We start from the raw sequence: 22292 nt of genomic DNA, 5'->3' as shown, positions 1-22292 counted from the left end.
CTCTTGGGGTTGATGTAGAAAAAATTATTTCAAAGCTTCACAGGCAAATTGGACACCCAACAACAGCGAAACTATAGTAGCCGCAGCGAGAAATGAACGCTGTGGTGGGGCAGGCGGGATGACCTGGGATTCCCCACTGTTGCCATATCCACGTGTCACCGACAATAGAGGTAGGATGTCACCGACCATCAGCCACCGCTGCAGCCCCGCTCCATGATCCTTACCCTGTGTCTCTGGCTTTCTCTTTCTCTCTCGGTTTCTATATAAACTGGTGTATTTCCGAAACTAATTATGAAATTATTATGACTTTTGTTCCACACCACCACTGAAGTAAAAATCAAGGAGAGTTTTCTGTATAAAGGTTTCCCCCCCCCTTGTCTGAGGGCAGGTCAGTTCTGGCGAGTGTATAATTATAGGTCAGGCGGAGGTATCGGCAAGGCCGCACTCCCCCGCTCATATGCCACATTTAGGAGGGGGGGGGAAACCTTTATACAGAAAACTCTCCTTGATTTTTACCTCAGTGGTGGTGTGGAACAAAAGTCATAATAATTTCATAATTAGTTTCGGAAATACACCAGTTTATATAGAAACCGAGAGAGAAAGAGAAAGCCAGAGACACAGGGTAAGGATCATGGAGCGGGGCTGCAGCGGTGGCCGATGGTCGGTGACATCCTACCTCTATGGTCGGTGACATGTGGATATGGCAACAGTGGGGGAATCCCAGGTCATCCCGCCTGCCCCACCACAACGTTCATTTCTCGCTGCGGCTACTATAATTAACCCTTAGACTTACCAATGACGACCTGGGTTGTCATGCATTTGTCAACCTCAGATGTCCGTATGACGACTTTGCCCGTCATCCGATGTAATCTCCACAAAAATATTTAGGGAGTCATCATTTTTGCTGGATGACGGGCAAAACTAGGCAGAGCTAAGCCTGCCACAGCTGGTGCGTGCGTGCTTACTTGGTTTGCTTGGCTCAGTGTGGTGTGAGGTTCCTTACAGGTAGGATGTACACCTCTTGACCTCCCGCCGAACACTTACGCTCCTTTTTCTCGGGTATATATGTGGCATTATTATTTAAGAAAATACAACAAATAATGCATTATTGGAAAGGAAATTTATTCTGCTATGTATTGAAGCAAATAATATTATTACTTCTTGAATAGTTTTTTTTTTTTTGGCAAATATTTTTTTAAGGGACAGTGTAAAACTTTTGCATGTCAGCTAAATTCTACTCACTTTTTTTGCATTTTATTTTGTATATGAAAGAAGGGGGTGTGAGTTGGGAGCAGGGCAGTGAAATGGCGGGGGACAGGGCAACGTGGAGGCGATTTGTTTGTGGCCACCCTGTGCTGGATTGAGGTATCTGGCAATAGATAGATAGATATTGTATACAGTAATCCCTCCACTATCCAACGTAATAGAGCCAAAGGCATGTCCGGAAAGTGGTCCTGTCTGGATAGTGGGCACCAGCCTCCTGCACTTGTACTGATGGATCCTAACTCACAAAAACACCTATAAAACTCCCTCTGGACATGCATAGCACCTATTTAAGGCCCAAATCACACCAATAAGGGGCAGAGGGATGTTGGTTACAAGACTGTGACAACACGAGTTAACTTTTACCTGGTCGTGGTGTAGTGGTATGCTGCCTGGCTCTCACCTGAGAGTCCTGGGTTCGATTCCCGGCATATTGGTAATTTCTCTGATGATTTTTCCTGTGTAAAAATACAGGTTCTCTCTTCATTCTGACTTGCCGTAAGTGCTTGGGATAGATTAAAAGCATCTACTTGCCCGAGTGCCAGGGGGTTAACTCACCCTCTTCAGGCCCACAGTCGGGGGCGGAGGGACGTTGGTTACAAGATTGTGACAACGTGAGTTAACTTTTACCTGGTCGTGGTGTAGTGGTATGCTGCCTGGCTCTCACCTGAGAGTCCTGGGTTCGATTCCCGGCATATTGGTAATTTCTCTGATTATTCGTCGATGTTTGTTCTAGCTGATAAGCGCCACAAAAAAAAAAGGAAAACACGAATAAACATTTTGCTACGTCACGTTCACTTCCCAACATCACCATTCGAATGTTTTCCATCATACAGGAAAATGTTATTAGAAGTTTTGATAGAGAATTTCATCAGCTTTCTAAAGAAACAAATCCGGTTGTGATACAATTTGTAGCTTTTGAGAAAATAGCCAAAAACTGAAAGCCATTTTTGAAAAAATTCAAGGAGCTCTAATACTGAACTTTTCTCGCACATTATGTTTTTATTGCATAATATTATGCAGAATTTCACAAGCTTTCTAATGACCTAAAAATGGTTTCAATACGCCTTATAGTTTTCGAGTAAATCGCCAAAAACAACTGGGAACACGTCCGTACGTCACTTTCGTGATGGTCACACAGCATACGCAATATTCCCGCCTCCATAACAACGAATTCTTATCATAGATATTACATTGTTATGTCTTGTACATACGTAGAATTTAATGCTCTTTATCATGGTTCTTACAGGAAATCAATACGTCCAATAGTTTTTGAGTAATTGGCCGACAAAGTGAGATTACTCCTCCGAGGGTTTTCGACTTCACCAAAACAGTCTGTTCCTCCAACTTTTCCAACAGAAAATGCTCCCAAAGGCTTATACTCTGCAAATGAACATACGTGGAATTTACTGCTCTTTATCATGGTTCTTACGGGAAATCGATACGTCCAATAGTTTTGCAGTACTGTAATTAGACGACAAACGTAGAATACTCCTCCTCACCCGCATGCGAGATAAAAAACATTCTTTCCCTGCCTCACCCACGGCTACATATTTTCGCTCATTACGTTTTATTATTTTCTTTTTTTACTCAAAGTATACACGTGAAATATCATAAGGTTTTTGATAGTGCTGTCAGAAACTCGACATGACCACTAGTCTTATTGCTAGGTCCTGATACTGAAGCTGAACTTTCTTCTTCTCATATGTGTGTATGTAAAAAACATTACTTATTTGTGTAAAAAATATTGAACTATAGAAATAGGTCAATATACAAATCAACAAAATGCAGATAACTCACTTCCTCCAGAGGTGTTGAGATGCCGGCAGTAGCTTGAAGATGCGGAGTTATGTAGTGTGTGTGTGTGTGTGTGTGTGTGTGTGTGTGTGTGTGTGTGTGTGTGGCTGTGGTGTATTTTCTTCTCTCCTTGCGATACATTTGCCTAAAACACATGCGATGCACAGAATAGATTTCTCCATGAACATTCGCTGCACAACATACCTATGTATATGTGGCTGTGGTATATTTCTTGTCTCTTACACTTGCGCTATGTTTTAGCTATGTCAGTCAATGCATGAAATAATTCTCTGTGAACACTCGCTGCACTAATTTATATGTAAATTTCACACTAAACCATACGCAATATAAAACACTATCACATGGTTCCATCCCAACCTCATCTATTATTCCCGACTCTATGGCGTACGTGACCGCCTATTTTCTTAGCAACTGCTGCATATCTCTATGGGATGCATTGTGCCTGCTATAGTAGGTCAGATATTTCACCAATTCAGGCACTATATGTTTCACAAATATAAGTACTAACTTCACTATATAAAGGCAAAATACTCACATCATTTATGGTCAGGGTGAAGCAGTGTGGAAACCCCGTTATAACAAACCACAATCCTGCCTGTAGGCTTAACAGCTGATAACAGGCCCCAGTGATTTACAGACAATATATCTATGTTCCATAGACACAATCACTTCACATTATAGTCAAAAACACTGTACAATCAAAATATTTCAATGATGGCCTTTGCCTCGGGTGGAAGGGGGAAAATGGCGGGTTTAAAGGGACGCTGACAGCTGTGCTACTCTGCTGCCCGGTTGGTCGTGAGATACTGAGATATCTCTGCTACGCATTGTCTCGTCTGAGCAGTCACAGTGTTGCCAAATGCTTACCTCGGAAAAGAGATGCACACACTGGAACGCACCAAAATATGACGCAAATCGGCCAAAAACTTTTCTTTTGACGGCGTTTTTTCTACTTAGGAAGGCGATTCAAGTGACTGAACATCTTTAGAACAATCCACATGAAACACAAATCGCGTGAGTGACCCTGAGAGGGTTAAGTGAGATGCCGAGAATTTCAATGCTCTTGGAGATTGGAATATTAGTAGCACTGAAGGTAACGTATGACTCTGGCAATCTCTGTCTATTAGTAAATTGTATATATTTAGTTTTACTAGCATTAAATGAGACAAGGTGTTTTGTCCCCATTCACTGATCGTAGATAGGTCTTGATTTATGGAGATGGCTGTACTGAGTTAAGAGATAAAGATATTAGTCTTTGTAAATGGGTGTCTGAGTGTGAATGAACTATAGTATGTATTGCCGAGTCATCTGCATATGAGTGGATGGGATTGTAGGTGACAGATAAGAGATCATTAATATGAACCAGGAATAGGGTTGGTGCCAGAACTGATCCCTGCGGCACGCCGGCGTTACTTGGGTGGACATTTGAATATGCATCATCTACTTTTAATCTTATTTTCCTGTCACTAAGATATGAAGAAATCAAAGGAACAGAAGACATCAGTCCACAGCAAGGGAGTTTGGACAGCAGGGAACACTGCCATACTCTGTCAAAAGCTTTGGAAATATCAAAGACTACTGCATGAGTTTCTCCATGTAGGAGAAACTCCTGCAGTAGCCCTTGATAATTCAACCATGAGTCTCATCATTCTAACCACTTAGGACTGCCACTAACTAAAGCCTTGACAGGCCAAAACTCAACCTCACTTCTGACCTAACCAACCTAGCTTAACATATTGGTAAGGCAATTGAGTAGTGCATCAGAAATTAGGAGTTTGGAGGCAAGCTTAGCTCAAGGTGGGAACTTTGTTCAAGAGAATGTATGCTACAGTTATACAGTAATCCCTCAATTATCCAGTGTAATAGAGCCAAAGGCATGTCCCAGCAGTGGCTCCCTCTGGACAGTGAACTTCTCCCATGGCCCTCATTAATACATAACCTAACCCTGAAAGCCAGTGTAAAAGGCCACTATAGCACATCATTCAACAGTTATTCCTATTGTTTTATACTACTCTATCTGGTTAAGCAGACCTATTAACCACAGCCAAGCAACCAACATGTTCAAGCAGACCCATCAACCATAGACAAGCAATCAGCATTGCAGGGCCATACCCTGCAGTGACATGAAAAAACATGAAAAAACTGGCTACACATGAAAAATGCAGTGGGCACACAAAACATAATGGTAAATGGACTAAAATCATGATAAAATAGAATAAAATCATAATACAGTGCAGTAACCTAGAATAAAATCAGTATCAACACTCATGATTTGACCATCCAGCATTGATCTTACCCAGGATCTCCAGCAATACCCTCTCCCTTTTCCCTGGTGAAGTGGCCTTCATCACACACCCTATGAAGAGGCATGCAAGGAATAGCAAGGCCTGAAGGAACCACCACAAAAGCTACCACTTGCACCGCCATAACAACGGTCCGGGAAGAGCTGCTCACAAAACAAACAATGTGCATGAACTAACAGCAAGCAATGGGGGTGTCTCGTGGACATAGGGTAAACATATTAGCCTGACACGGCAGCAGCAGTGAGCTCTTCTCATCTGTCGGAGCTGATATTTTTTGTGCAACCATAATTTCAAACCACACACAGCATTCTGTGCGGATAGTGGGAAAAAATGTATGAATAATTGTTTGGAACACCCAGATCACAGCACCCGAGTAATGGATGGTCAAGGTAAAGGCCATTCATATAATTAAGAGTTTACAGTGCTGTACAGGCAATCTGTCATTACATATTTTTAAAGGGTGGGGGGGAAGCCCCATGCCCTTATGGTAAGACACACACACACACACACACACACACCAGCAAGACTAGACTTATTGTTTCCCAAAGAACCCGATGTAGAAGAATCCTTGGAATATCTGTGTCCTATTGGAAAAAGTGATCATGTGGTCTTTGAGTTCCAGCTGATAACAGGGAACGTGGAGCCATGAGACGAGCTTTATAGGCAGGGAAGATACAACTTTGGGAAAGCAAACTTTACAGGATTGAGAAAATTTTTTGAAAATGCAGGTTGGAGAAAATTCAGAGAAACAAGAGAGATACAAAGGAAGTGGGATATTTTTCTAGGCTTCTATAATTCAGGAGTGGAAAAATTTGTGCCAAGAGTAAGGGGGAAAGAAAACAGAAAAAAGGAGTGATTTAATAGAAGGTGTATGATAAAGGAGCGTTGTGGTGTTGATGTGGATGTGATAGGAAGCGTTATGAGGAGCGCACTGAGGTGGTTTGGCCATGTGGAGAGGATGGAGGGTGAAAGACTGACGAAGAGAGTGTATGTGAGTGAGGTGGAGGGGGGAAGAGGGAGGGGGAGGCCAAGGATGAGATGGAGGGATGGGGTGGAGAGGTATATGAGAGAGGGGGGTGTGAGTTGGGAGCAGGGCAGTGAAATGGCGGGGGACAGGGCGACTTGGAGGCAATTTGTTTGTGGCCACCCCAAACGGGATTGGGGCGTCTGGCAATAGATAGATAGTGTATGATAGCAAAAAAAGAGAGAGATAAGGAGTGGAACAATTGGAGAAAGAGAGGTAACAACAGAACAAAGGAAGAATATAAAAGAACTAGAAATGATTACACAAAAATACGTAGAGAGGAAGAAAGGAATTTTGAAAAAGGTATAATAGACAAATGTAAGGATGAACCCAAACTGTTTTATAGATCTGTCAATGGCAAACTGAAACAAAATGAAGGAATCACCAAACTGAAAGTAGAAGAAGAGGTCTATAAAGATGCGGCAATGCAAGCAGAAATTATGAACAGACGTTTCCAGTCAGTTTTCACCAATGAAAGTGAGTTTGTGGAAGGGGAGGGAGTGGCTAGAATTGTAGTGATACAAGATATAAAAGTGGAAGTACAGGAAGTGTATAAATTACTGGAAACTCAAGATGTAGGGAAAGCCCCAGGACCAGATGGAAACTCTAACTGGGTACTGAAGGAATGTAGAAAACAACTGGCGGATAAGATTCACTGTTTAATTGTGTGTTCTCTGGAAGAGAGGAAAGTGCCTCAAGAATGGAAGAGGGCAAATGTGGTACTAATTTATACAGGAGGAAATAGGGAAGAACTCCTGAATTATAGACCAGTGTCCCTAACCATCATGGTTGCAAAATTGTGCGAAAGAATTCTGAAAGATAGATGGATAAAATATCTGGAAGAGATGAATATTTTGGCTGATAGATGGATAAAATATCTGGAAGAGATGAATATTTTGGCTGATAGTCAGTTTGGATTTAGAAGTGGAAGGTCACAACTTGTTGAGTTTTTACTCGAGAGCGATTGACGTGCTGCAGGAGAGAGCTGGTTGGGTGGATTGTGTGTATTTAGATTTGGAGAAGGCCTTCAACAAGGTACCTCATAAAAGACTAATGTGGAAACTGGAGCATATAGGAGGATTGAAGGGGTACCTCCTGGAATGGATGAGAGACTTTCTGAGAGACAGACAAATGAGGACAGTAATAATCTGTCATATAGAGAGAGGTTGGAAAAGCTGGATTTGCCTTCCTTAGAAGAAAGGAGAAAGAGAGGAGACATGATTGCAGTGTTCAGGACTATGGTGAGAGTAGGTAAAATTGACAAAGAGATCTGTTTGTGTGCGATAAGAGAGTAACAAGAGGGCACGGAATGAAACTCGAGAAACCAAGCTGCTTGAAGGATATCAAGAAATATAGTTTTCCTCATAGGTGTATAGACCTGTGGAATAGTCTGGACAAAGAGATCATCCAGTCTAAAAACTTAAATGAGTTTAAAGCTAAATTTGACTAACTAAGAAACAGAGCCGGGACCCCACGAGCGTAGCTCATTTCCAGTACAGTATATCACAATTAGGTAAATACAATTAGGTAAATACACACACACACACACACACACACACACACACACATACACACACACTTATACCTTGCAACATTTTTACTAGTTTATTTTTATACCAAGTACATTAATATCCTTCTATATATTATCACTGGAAATTATGTTGATGTTTGAATGACACAGCACACAAAATGGTACCATGAGGCCTTCTTAGCAGTTGAGAATATGGAAAGGTTAGTGATGAACTTCAGAGATGCTTTCAGGTTGGAAATGACAGTTAGTCATTTTAATATTATGCAGGGACACCAAGTCAATGACATCTGTTGTTGCCAAATCCTTACTGCAATATATCCCCAAAGCAGTCTTATCTTTGATTATGGAAAATAGTCCTCATCTCCCACAGTCCATTCTCTGTATGCCCTCACTTTACCCACCCACAAAAACCAATATCAGCAGCTATATGACAGTATGACAGATGAACGTATATTGCGTATAGGCTTATTAGAGATAATCAGTGGCTACAGCTTATTACTGTATACAGATTATTAGCAAACCTGAAAGAAAACTATGAAAAGGATTTAACTGAAAAAATTAACATATCACATTTCCATTTAGTTTATTATCCAACAAAAACATCATTTCATTATCACAGTAAACCCTCTATTATCCGTTGTCACAATGTCCAGCCCAACGCAATATTCAGCGCTGCTGGCTCAGCCCTATTAATGCAATATCCAGCGAAATTATGCAATATCCAGTGCTGAAACCGGACATACCCGGAAGTTCTATGCAATGTCTGGCATCAAGGTGTATCAAATTGCTTGTAAACAGTAGCCAGTGGAGTAGACTGTAGCACCAGTCGAGCAGGGCAGTACTCCCGAGGTGGATGGAAAGCTGATGACAGGGAGTGCTGGAGCTCCCGTTTCATCAGCCCTCAGGACTAGTTCCTGACCATCCCCCTTTGCTGAACTTTTTCAGTGTCTCAGTTACACAGAGAGTAGGCCAGCATGCTCTCCAGTACAAATTTCTCTATCTATCTTCACCAAACTACATGCACAGTACGCACTACACTTCCTATTCAAAATTTACCAAAATGGCGTCAATTCACCTAGCCTCGGAGTCCCCAGGGGGGGGGACCATAAATGCCCCCGCCATCTGCCCCTCTCCCGGTGACGACTCGAGGTGCCTGGAACCACTGTCTGACTCTCTTCTTCTTCATTTCTGCAACATTCGCGGCCTTTCATCTAACTTTCGCTCTGTTGAGCACCACCTCTCCTCCTCTAAACCTCACCTTCTTTTTCTAACGGAGACTCAGCTGTCTGAGGCAACTGACAGCAAACCCTTTTCTGTATCCTCCTACTTTCTCTATACTCATTTCAAAGCCAAAGGTGGCTGTTGTGTATACATACGCAACGACTTATCTTGCTCTCGTGTTCCTGAACTTGATTCTTCTGAATTCTCCACTCTCTGGCTTCGGCTTTCCTGTCATTCTCTGACTAAATATATCTGTGCTGTTTACTTATCCCCTAATTCTACTGACTATCAAAAATTCTTCGACTATCTTACTTCTACGATGGAACACATTCTGTCCATTTCTCCTTTCTCTGAAATCTCCATTCTTGAGATTTCAATGTTCACCACCACCTTTGGCTCTCCTCTCCTTTCACGGATCCACCTGGTGAACAAGCCTACATCTTTTCTATCCTTAATGACCTAGAGCAGCTTGTACAGCACCCTACCCGTATCCCTGACCGCCTTGGAGAGAGCTCCAACATACTTGACCTCTTCCTCACAACTAATCCTTCTGCTTACTCTGTTAATCTTTTCTCTCCGTTGGGCTCCTCCGATCACAACCTTATTACCTTAACCTGTCCTATCGCTCCAGTACGGCCTGCGGACCCTCCAGGGAAACGTCGTCTCTGGCATTTTGGAGCTGCGGACTGGGAGGCCCTCAGGCAGTACTTCTTTGATTTTCCCTGGAATGATTATTGCTTCCATGGCCGTGAGCCATCTGAGTGTGCCTTGCGTATTACGGAGGTTATTCTCTCGGGCATGGAAGCATACATTCCTTTCTCATATCCTTTGACTAACTCAAGAAAGCCTTGGTTTAATCACGCTTGTTCTAATGCTGTCCGCAACAAGGAGAAGGCCTACAAAAGGTACCGGAGCCAACCCACCCCTGAATCACATAATCTTTACGTTTCTGCCCGGAATCGTGCTAAGTCTGTTCTTCGCTCTACTAAAAATAATTTCATCCATACTAAATGCTCTCAACTCTCCAACTCGAATTCTTCCCGCTCCTTCTGGCACCTTGCCAAAAATCTTTCTAACAACTTTACCTCATCATCCTTCCCTCCTCTTTTCTACTCTGATGGTTCTGTAGCTATTTCTTCTACTGATAAAGCAGATCTCTTCGCACAGACTTTCTCCTCCAATTCCACCTTAGACGATTCCGGTGCTGTTCCTCCATCACTTCCCCCTCTGACTTCCTCATGGCTGACATTAAAATTTCTTCAGTTGATGTATTTTCTGCCATTACTGGCCTCAGTACTAACAAGGCATATGGGCCTGATGGGGTCCCCTCCTGTTGTTCTCAAAAACTGTGCTTCTGTGCTTACACCCTGCCTAGGCAAACTATTTGCCTTTGTCTGTCAACTTGTACCTTTCCTTCTTGCTGGAAGTTTGCTCTCATTCAGCCAGTCCCAAAGAAGGGTGACCACTCCCAACCCTCCAACTATCGTCCAATTGCTTTAACGTCCTGTATTTCAAAAGTTTTCGAGTCAATTCTTAATAAAAAAATTTTAAGGCATCTTTCCTATCACAACCTTCTTTCCGATCGTCAGTATGGGTTCCGTCAGGGACGCTCCACTGGCGATCTTCTCACCTACCTTTCAGACTCCTGGTCATCCTCCTTTAGGGACTTTGGCGAAAGCTTTGCCATTGCACTTGACATCTCAAAGGCTTTCGATCGAGTCTGGCATAAATCTTTAATTTCCAAACTGCCCTCCTACGGTTTCTATCCTTCTATCTGTACCTTCATCGCTAGCTTCCTTTCTGGTCGTTCTATAGCTGCTGTCGTAGACGGCCATCGTTCTTCTCCTAGATCTATCAACAGTGGTGTTCCTCAGGGCTCTGTCCTATCACCAACTCTCTTCCTTTATTCATCAATGATCTTCTAAGCTGTACATCTAACCCTATCCACTCATACGCTGATGACTCCACCCTTCACCTTTCCATTCGTTCCCGCAACGCCCATCTCAACAGTTACTTCAAGAAACAAGGGATGAGGCTATGGCACACCTAATGTCTGACTTGGCTCATATCTCTGACTGGGGTAAAAATAATATGGTTGTCTTTAATGCTTCTAAGACTCAGTTCTTACACCTATCAACCCGACAAAATCTTCCACAGGTATACCCACTAATGTTTAATAATATTCAGATTAATCCTGCATCATCCTTGAACATGCTTGGGGTTTCATTTACTGGGACTTATCTTGGAAAGATCATATTACATCTCTTGTAAAATCTGCTTCCAAGAGATTGGTGTGCTAAGCGACTCCGCTCTTTCTTTACCCCTGCACAATTGTTGACTCTATACAGGGGTTTTATCCGCCCCTGTGTGGAGTACAACTCTCATGTGTGGGGAGGCTCCCCCACATACAGCTCTTCTCAATAGGGTGGAGTCAAAGGCTTTTCTGTCTCATTAACTCTCCTCCTCTTACTGACTCCCTTCAACCTCTGTCTCTTCGCCGCACTGTTGCATCTTTATCTCTTTTCTATTGCTACTTTAATGGTCACTGCTCCTCTGAACTGTCTGCTTGCATTCCTCCACCTCTACGACGGGCGCGTAGCACCCGTCTGGCAGCAAACTCTCATCCCTTTTCTGTCCAACTCTCTAATGCAAGAGTTAACCGTTACTCCCAGTCTTTCATTCATGCAACAGGTCAGCTCTGGAACTGTCTCCCTCTGTCTGTATTTCCTCCTGCCTATGATCTCCAGTCTTTCAAACGCAGTGTGTCCAGGCATCTCAAAATGATCGGATCTTGAATTTGGCTCTCTATTGTATTTTGTTTTTCTCTTGGAGGGAACTGTTACTGCGGGCTCATGGCCTTTGGTTCCTTCTTCCTCGCATAAAAAAAAAAAAAAAAAAAAAAAAAAAACCAGCACCGTACAGTACTACTGTATTTTATCATTATTTTATTGTACAGTAAGTCCTCGTATTTGGACGCATTTTACTTCGATGCCTTGTTTTCGTGCAAGAAAAAAGTTTCTGAGTTGTCTCACAATTCACGAATTTCCCCAAAATTCGATGCTCCCAGCCGGCAGCCGACGACACATACCGATGGTCATTTGTTGGCGGCCATCTTGTGACCACCCTGTCCACCATAACTGACATGGCAACCACCTTTGATGCATACACCAGGACTATGCCTGAGGCTACCAACATCCTATCGACCTCGAGTGATCTGAAGTCTCAAGTAATGGTCGTCTAAAACAGAAACATAAAGGAGCAGAGACAAGCCCTGATCACATGATATTTTCATGAGAGACAGAATGTGGCTGCTATTCTGCAAGACTTGGACGTGCCAGCAGGGGTAGATGAGGGAGACGTGGACAGAGAGAAAGTAGAGGTGCTGGAGCCTGAGTTCAACTTTGAGGGCTTCGGCATAGGTGATGGGGCTTCCCCAGAGAGGCCCATGTCACCTAGTAACTAGCTCACCTACCCTACACCTTCACCTGCCACTCAAGCCAGTCTTCACTTTATTTCTGGTAAAGATTTTTGGTGTTGCGGCTCTTTATAACAGCTTTAATGTCTTTTCAGGTACATGTTTATTGTGTTATGCTGTTTTAGAACTAGTAAACAATCTTCATTTAATTTTGGGTAAGGCCTGTTTGGTGTTATAGTATTTTTTGATTGGGTAGGTACATGTCCCACCGGAATGCTCCTCTATTTTTCCCACTGATTCTTAACTTCACAATTTGACACTTCGCGTTTCGCACGGTTTTGGCAGAACAATCACACTGCGAAAAATGAGGATTTACTGTACTTTAAGCTTAATTTTCATCTTTTACTCAAGGGAAAGTTTTTAGAATAGAAAGCTGAGATAGATAATAACGCAATATCTGGCTCAGTGCCGAATACTGAGCCAATGGGGGCACCATGCAATATCCAGTGTTTTACAACATCCGGTGAAGGGCTTGGCTGAAATTTGGTAGATAATTAAGAGTTTACTGTATTTATGTGTGTGAAATTTGAAAAAATGTATTGGTGTCTCTAGCATATACTGAACACTATCACACCAGAGACAGCTACAGTATATGGAAATATGATAGGGGCTTTCTTATGGTTCAGTTTGTTACGAGACTACTTCAAAACATATCGTGTATAAGTATTTGATAAACTAGTATATATATATATTTTTTTTTAATGCAAGAAAGAAGGAACCAAAGCCCACGTGCCTGCAAACTGTTCCTTCCAAGAAAAAACAAAAACAATACAAAAGAGCCAAATCCAAGATCCGTTCATTTCAAGATGCCTGGACACACTGCGTTTAAAAGACTGGAGATAATAGGAAGTAGGAAATACAAACAGAGGGAGACAGTTCCGGAGCTGACCTGTTGCATAAATGAAAGACTATAGTCTGACAAATCTAAACGTAGGGTTTTGGTGGAGTCAGCCCCTCCCTGCACTGTTGCCACGTTTCCGAGCTGACCTCTCCATCAGCGATGACCTTGACACTGTTTCCCTCTTGTGATCTTCGTTTTTCTAATACCCCCTATACCCCTGCCACCAACACCCCCTATACCCCTACCCCCAACAACACCCGCTATACCTCCACCACCAACACCTCCTATAAATATAGACCCCCACCATCAACACCTGTATAATAATTAGCCGTTGATAATTGCTATGCTATTTTAATGAGAGCATACGGAAATGTAACCTACCGTACCGTAACTGCTTGACTCCCTCCTCCTCCTCCTCCTGCTCCTCCTCCTCCTCCTCCCAGGTGCATTGGGAAACATTCTACCCTATTGCTCAAACTCCGTAATCTTACAATCCCATCTGTCTTAATCCTTCCCACTGCCTTCGTTCCTAAATCCCTTAATTGATCTATTTTTAACCTAAGTGTCCCCACACCTTTTAAACCATTTACCTTTCTGTCACTATTCGCCACCATATGTATCAACTTGTATTATATTGTGTATAGAACTTTCATACTGTATGCTGTACTACTGTATAATGTATAAGAATACCCACTGTTTAGTGGAAATAAAGTTTTATTATTATTATTATTATTATTATTATTTCTCTCTCTCTCTCTCTCTCTCTCTCTCTCTCTCGCGTGAGTGCTGCCACCCCAGAGCTGTTTGATATATTTATTTTAATTATGAAAGGATCGCCTCTTCCCACTTTTATCCCTTCAAATTTTCTTGCAATTATACTTGCTAAATTAATTAGCAATGTTAGAAGTGTTGGGGCAGTAAATAATAATTAGAATATTTTTAGAGCAACACTGCCAAATTTTTATGCCACGTTTCTCTATTATCGTATAATATAGTATGCAGAATAGTTTTATTCTTCCTTGATACATGTCAGCACTTTCATTACAGTTATATTAGTATGAGTTATGTTTATGTATCATTCCTACTACACAAACCACAGGCGTTATACATCGTAGGGTTAGGAAACATGGCAATAGTGTAGGCAGAGGCAGACTCCACCAAAACCCTTTGTTTAGATTTGTCAGACTATAGGAGTAACGGTTAACTCTTGCATTAGAGAGCTGGACAGAAAAGGGATGAGAATTTATTGCTAAAGCACCCGTCAAAGAGCTGGAGGGATGCAAGCAGAGAGTTCAGAGGAGCAGTGACCATTGAAGTGGCGCGAGAAAAGAGATAAGGATGCAACAGTGCGACGAATAGACAGAGGTTGAAGGGAACCAGTAAGAGACGGAGACTTGATAAGACGAAAAGCCTTTAACTCACCCTATTGAGAAGAGCTGTATGTGGGTAGCCACCCCACACATGAGAGTTGTACACTAAACAGGGGCGAATAAAGCCCGTGTATAAAGTCAACAACTGTGCAGGGGTAAATAAGGTACGGAATCGACTTAGCACACCTAATCTCTTGGAAGCAGATTTTACAAGAGACGTAACATGATTTTTCCAAGATAAGTCCCGAGTGAATGAAATCCCAAGCATGTTCAAATATGATGCAGGATTGAGCTGGAAATTATTAAACCTTAGAGGGTACTCTTGTGGAAGATTGTGTCGGGTTGATAGGTGTAAAAACTGAGTTTTTGATGCATCAAAAACAGCAAGATTATTTTTACCCCAGTCAGAGATACGAGCCAAGTCAGACATTACGTGTGCCATAGCCTCATCCCTTGTTTGTTGAAGTAACTGCTGAGATGGACGTTGCGGGAACCGAATAGAAAGGTGAAGGGTGGAATCATCATAGTACGAGTGGATAGGGTTATGTGTACAGCTTAGAAGGTCATTGATGAATAAAAGGAAGAGAGTTTGTGATAGGACAGAGCCCTGAGGAACACCACTGTTAACAGATCTAGGAGAAGAACGATGGCTACTAATGAAGGCATAGATAGAAGGATAGAAACTGTAAGAGAGCAGTTTGGATATTAAAGGTTTATGCCAAACTCGATCGAAAGCCTTAGAGATGTCAAGTGTAATGGCAAAGCTTTCACCAAAGTCCTGAAAGGAGGATGAACAGGAGTCTGAAAGGTAGGTGAGAAGATTGATAGTGGAACATCCCAGACGGAACCCATACTGACGATCAGAAAGAAGGCTGTGATAGGAAAGATGCTTTAAAATTTTTCTATTAAGAACTGACTCGAAAACTTTTGAAACACAGGATGTTAATGCAATCGGACAATAGTTTGAGGGTTTAAAACGGTCACCCTTCTTTGGGACTGGCTGAATGAGAGCAAACTTCCAGCAAGATGGAAAGGTACAAGTTTACAGACAAAGGCGAAAGAGTTTACCTAAGCAGGGTGTAAGCACTGAAGCACAGTTCTTGTGGAAAAAAGGAGGGATTTCATCAGGCCCATATGCCTGGTTAGTACTGAGGCCAGTGGGAGCAAAAAATACATCAGCTGAAGAAATTTTAATGTCAGTCATGAGGAAGTCAGAGGGGGGAAGTGATGGAGGAACAGTACCGGAATCGTCTAAGGTGGAATTGGAGGAGAAAGTCTGAGCAAAGAGATCTGTTTTATCAGTGGACGAAATAGCTACAGAGCCATCAGAGTAGAAAAGAGGAGGGAAGGATGATGAAGTAAAGTTGTTAAAAAGGTTTCTGGTAAGGTGCCAGAAGGAGCAGGAAGAATTTGAGTTCGAGTTTAGAGCACGTAGTATGGATGAAATTATTTTTAGCAGTGTGAAGAACAGACTTAGCACGATTCCGGGCAGAAACATAAATATGATGTGGTTCAGGGGTGGGCTGGCTCCGGTACCTTTTATGGGCCCTCTCCTTGTTGCGGACAGCATTAAAACAAGCGTGATTAAACCAAGGTTTTCTTGCATTAGTCAAAGAATACGAGAAAGGAATGTATGCTTTCATGCCCGAGAGAATAACCTCCGTAATGCACAAGGCACACTCGGATGGCTCCAGGCCATGGATTTCAGCCAATAACTTAGACAGTCCCTTACAATGAAATGAGCTGCAATACCAGGTACCAGAATCAATTCCATACTGATGATCAGGATATCTTTAGCTTGAGATGATCACCTCAATAGACGTGTGACTAGTGTGTGACAAACAGAGAAAGTGATCCATCCATCCATCCATCATCCAATCCTATGCTGCCACGTAAGGATCATAGAAGTCCAGGGCTAAGCAAGTTGGTCCTGACTTTTAAGATATGAATTATTTAAGAGGAGCCTGTGGAGTCACATGGAGAGACAGGCCGACGAATGAGGATATAAAGGAGCGTTGTGGTGTGGATGTGGATGTGATAGGAAGCGTTATGAGGAACACACTGAGGTGGTTTGGCCATGTGGAGATGAAGAGAGTGTATGTGAGTGAGGTGGAGGGGGGAAGAGGGAGGGGGAGGCCGAGGATGAGATGGAGGGATGGGGTGGAGAGGTATATGAGAGAGGGGGGTGTGAGTTGGGAGAAGGGCAGTGAAATGGCAGGGGACATGGCGACTTGGAGGCGATTTGTTTGTGGCCACCCCAAACGGGATTGAGGCGTCTGGCAATAGATAGACAGACCAGCCTCACTCATCCCTGAGCGGCATTATGTAAGCAATTAACCCCAACCACCTCTTAGGTATAAACCTGCACTGGCTCAATCTGATTGGAATGCCTTTATTACTCACTAAACTATCTGGCGCCATAATATGGTTATATGGTTACCACCCAGCGTAGTAAATGGATTCCTGGTGTACAGAAAACCATCTGGCTTGTCACTCAAGTGTAGAGTCACCTATAGGTAGGAGGATAAAATGAAGGAAAGAAAGACAGAAGAGGAAGTGTAAAGTCACCCGTAGGCAGAGGGAAGAGGAAAGACTGAAGGAAAGATAAAGGGATACAAAGAAAAAAAAAATCCCCCCCAATATATATAGATAGATAGATAGATATAATACACAGGTATATATATATACAGATATATATATATATATATATATATATATATATATATATATATATATGTACGGTGGCATGTATATATAAAACTAGACCCTCAACTTACCACACCCCACCACAACGCATCTGGGAAGTTTTTGAAGTGTTTGTTGGTGTCTTTTTCGACGAGGTAGACAAGGAAGGATGAAAAGATCAGCCCGAGGAAGCCTATGTACAGCGTAGTGATCAGCTCCTGGACAGGGGGTGAAAGAATTGAATAATAACTTATAATAATCTTTTAGACAACAGTACATTATACTGTACTAGGCCCTAGTGCCACTGCATATTTGGAGAGCACAAAGCATCATCCCACTGCCATTAGTCTACTATATTTTAAATAAACTTGTAAAAACCAGTCAAACCCATCCCCTATGTTGCAGGCCCACAAGTATGAGGCATTTATGCTTACTTTTAGAAACTACCGGCCACAATATGCACTTTTTACTCTAACTTGACCTAAAACTACCATCCCTCTCTTTTGAATGCTGTGTTGTAATTACAGACTGACCCTGGAACATGATGAAAATCATGGAAATGTGCAATGGAAAGGAAGTGAAGCCACAGTATTGTCTTATTCTGCCACTGAGTTAGTTTTCATTTCACTTTTGAGGGCTCGAACATGCTTGCATGCGTCACCCTTGGCCACCTAATGGTGGTTCTCCATGCTGCTCAATCTATGGCAGCCTCCCTGTTCAGTCCCTTAACCCTGAAGTCACACTTATGATCTCATCCCACATCTATTCAGGTCTACCTCTTGCAACCCCATCCCCAATATTAATGCTACTCACTTACTGCACCTGGTTATCATCCCCCATCCTCTCCACATGTCCAAACCACCTCAATCCACCTCTCATCACAACACCAATACACTCCAGTCCCATCCTACCTCTCAACTCTTCCATAATATAAGCTGCAAAAGAAAAAAAAAAATCTGGGCAACAATGAGGTACAAGAACTATAGCATGTGCAGATCCTTTCACCCAATGATAACACTCATGTATCAAGACCTGAAACCATTTCCCTGCAATGCCTCCACTGTAAAAACCTGTTATTTTAGTTTCTCTTCCTACCTTCATGCAATACCGTACTTTTAAAACAGGAAAGCTCTCTCATATTGAAAGGATAAGTGATTGCTGTATGTAACTCATCTAGTAGAGGGGAAAAATATTTGCCTAAATATAATTGAAGGTGGTGGCAACCATCAGCCACCCACTTGATGTAGTGCTGCCTACTTCGTTCTTCACCTTTATCATTCTTTTCCTGTCTGCCCTCCTCTCTTCCAATTTCTCCCATCTTTCCTGTCACTTTTTTCTATTCTTCTTTCCTTTTCAGGTGGCTTTACATTGAACGATAAGACTATTTACAATTCTGGATGGTAATCAAAAGACCAACCCATACGTGTTCCCTACATGTCAAAAAGAGGGTTGGCGGAGGGTTAGTGCCTCTCTTTATAAAGCAACTACCTCAAAGACAAGCAGTCACCCTAGCAGCATTATAGCATTTGGTTATAGATAGACAGAATGAATAAAACGAAAAATATGTCACTGGATTCTAGCTCAGAGATTTCCACGCATGTCCTCATCTCTCATCTTCCTCGGTCTGCCTTTGGAGACGCTTACTTCCATGCTAACCCCTGTTACTCCCTCAGCCAGTCAATTCCTCCTTCCTCCCATCATGTCCTAGCCATCTCAACTACCGGTTTGTATCATCTTTCTGATATTTTTTGTCAAATCTTCCTCACAGCACACTACTATCAGTTCTGCCACTTAATGATACCCTGCTAATCCACCTCAACATTCTCATTTCTGTGGTTCCAGTCTGCATATAGCCTCTTCCTTATAGGTCAGTTCTAACTGCCATAAAGCATAACATTCTCACACATTTTATAGACAGTACCCTTCAGACATAAGGAGAACCCCTTCATGGTCAGGTGAGGTGGCAGTTCTCTTAACTTCTGTCCAATACCCATTCCATCAATGATGCAACCCTCTGGTCCTCCTCCTGCACTCAGCATATCCCCCAGATGGCAAAACTCCTCCATGAATTCCTATATGGATTACACATCACAATACCCATTTTTTCTACTGGACCACAGACTGGCTGAACTATACTGATCCCACCAGTAGGCTGCAAGGAGAAAGTCATCTGTCAGTGAGTCACACAAAGCTCAACACAGGACTATGCCTTTCATACATGGGCCACAGCACCTATGCCCCATCTAAACCAACAGCCACATACAGCTTCACACAGATTCTTGAAATGTTGACAACACCAAACATCCAGCTGGCAATAGCATCTTCACCTTAGGCAGCCCTTCATTTACATGCCGGTGTGCCACACAGGTAAGAAGAAAACCTCTATTTTTCTTGTGGGGGTGAGAATAAGATTTATATCATTTTGGTTTGGAAGACAAACACTACAAAGTCCATATTATGGAGCCTCAATGAAGTTGGCATCGAAAGAAAAAAAAAAAAAAAAAAATGGTGTTAACAGTGACAAGATTATATTAACAGGTAACCTATCTATCTACTGCGAAAAGCCTTAATCCTGTACGGGGTGGCCACAAACAAATCGCCTCCATGTTGCCCTGTCCCCCGCCATTTAACTGGCCTCCCCCAGTTCACCCCCCCCTTCTCAAATATACCTCTCCACTCTACTTATCCATTTCATCCTTGGCCTCCCCCTCCCTCTCCCCCCCTCCCTCACTGACATACACTCTCTTTGTTATTATCTTGCTCTCCATCCTCTCCACATGGCCAAACGACGTCAATTTATTTCTCCTAATGTCTTCTATCACATACACATTCACACCACAATGCTCCTTCAATTCCTCATTTGTCAGTCTGTCTCTCTATGTAACTCCATATACTCCTCTCAAATAACTCGCTTCCACTGCTCTCGCTCTTAACTTGTCCTTCCAACAAGGTCCAGGTTTCACATCCATACATTAGAGTATATCACAATACAGTACTGCCATGAAGCGACTTTACCTCCATGCTCACTACCCTACTTCTTATCACTCCTTTCAAAGAACCAGCAACCTTTCTTCCTTGCTGTACCCTTTCAAGCACATCCTCCAAACTTACATCATTACTCATCACACTACCCAAGTACTTAAACGAACTCACGTTTTCCATTTCCTCGTCATCCAACCTCATTGTACATTCACTGACACCACTTCTCTCGAAGACAAAAACTTTACACTTTCCTAAATTCAACTTTGCTGTAGATTCTGTTTCTTACATACTCTCCCAAACTCATTCACCAAGCCATGTAGTTCCCCTTCATCTTCACTTAATACATTATCATTTGCAAAACAATAATACAGGAAGTTTCCAAGCTCTACCTTGTATCTCTTTTATAACCCCAGCCATGAAGACTGAATAGCCACGGACACATGACACATCCCTGTTTCAATTGAACATTCAGACAAAGATTCAACCAGCTTACTATCCAAATGCACTGCAGCCTTAGCCCCCTCATACATAATCTTCACAGCATTCAACACCTTCTCATTTACTCCATTTATTCTTAATATTTTCCATGTTCCTTGCCTATCCACTGTCATATGCTTTCTCCAAATCCATGAAAGCCACATACAACTTCTTTCCCTTCTCTGGCAAATATTCCATGAATGACCTATGGATGAATATTTGATCTACACAACTTCTTCCCTTCCTAAAACCTCCCTTATCTTCACCAACTAATTCCTCTGGTATTTCCTTAACTCTTTTAACAAGCATCCTACCATATAGTGTACTCTGCCTACTACGCTACGAAGACAGATGCCCCTACGATTACCACACACTTCTTTTTCCTTTTTTCCTTTGTACAGTATTTGAGTACTGTATTTGAGACTGTAATTAATAAGCACATGACTGGCTGAAGAGTGTAACTGTAAATGTGTACACGGGCAAGTGTGATGCCCTGGAAGTAGGAAATTGTAGTGGAATAAAGCTTTTAGATCAGATCATGAAGGTAATGGAGAGCTCTAGAAAGTATGACTGGAGAAAGTGTGAATACTGATGAGATGCAGTTTGGGTTTATGCCAGGCAGGAGGACCACTGATGCCATATTCACTGTTTGATATCTTCAGGAAAAATATATAGGCAAGAAAAGGAAACTTGTTATTTGTTTCTGTTGATTTGAAGAAGGCCTTTGACAAGAGTCCCTAGAGAGGTGGCGAAGTAAGCAATGAGAATGCTTGGGATCGTGGAGTGGCTGGTTAGGGTGGTTATGGCCATGTATGTGGGTACTCGCACCCAAGTAAGAATGATTGGGGATTTGAGTGATGAGTTTTTTGCGAATGTTGGTGTGCATCAGGGGTCAGTTTTGAGTCCTTTGTTGTTTATCATGGAGCTTAAAGCCCTCTTGTGACTAAAGTAATGGACTCCCGTAGGAGATGTTGTATGCTGATGATTTGGTGTTGATTTCAGAGAATGAAAGGGAGGTGGAGGAAAGATTTAGGAAGTGGAGAGATGGTATGGGACAAAGGGCTTTAGAATAAATGCTGACAAAACAAAAGTGATGATATGTAGGGTTGGTGGCAGTACTGTCAAAGAAGAGGGAGAGTGGCCATGTGCAATTTGCCACAAGGGCACGGGAAGTAATTCCATCTTCTGCAGTGTCTGTGATACGCGGGTTAAGGGATTTAGTGCTATTAGAGGTAGACTACAAGATAATGCTGATTTTATGTGTGCAACATGTCAAGGAGAGGTGGAGATTGTCAGGTGTGA

The 22292-nt window shown here is 42.4% G+C and overlaps 1 protein-coding gene across 1 annotated transcript in view; it reads right to left on the bottom strand.

Annotated features, from left to right (window-relative positions):
* LOC145395049 (potassium voltage-gated channel subfamily KQT member 1-like) overlaps positions 1-22292 on the bottom strand; it is a 1161165-nt gene that overhangs the window by 634198 nt on the left and 504675 nt on the right. Inside the window, exon 6 of the mRNA XM_080268799.1 lies at positions 17624-17749. Coding sequence (XP_080124925.1) covers positions 17624-17749 — 126 coding nt within the window. The remainder of the gene's footprint in view (positions 1-17623; positions 17750-22292) is intronic.

The sequence above is a fragment of the Coenobita brevimanus genome, chromosome 29, assembly GCF_032717465.1.
Source record: "Coenobita brevimanus isolate Jiangsu-jjx chromosome 29, ASM3271746v2, whole genome shotgun sequence".
In the NCBI taxonomy this organism is placed as follows: Eukaryota; Metazoa; Arthropoda; class Malacostraca; order Decapoda; family Coenobitidae; genus Coenobita; species Coenobita brevimanus.
The sequence above is the reverse complement of the archived record's forward strand: the minus strand, read 5'-3'. Positions and strand labels throughout refer to the sequence as shown.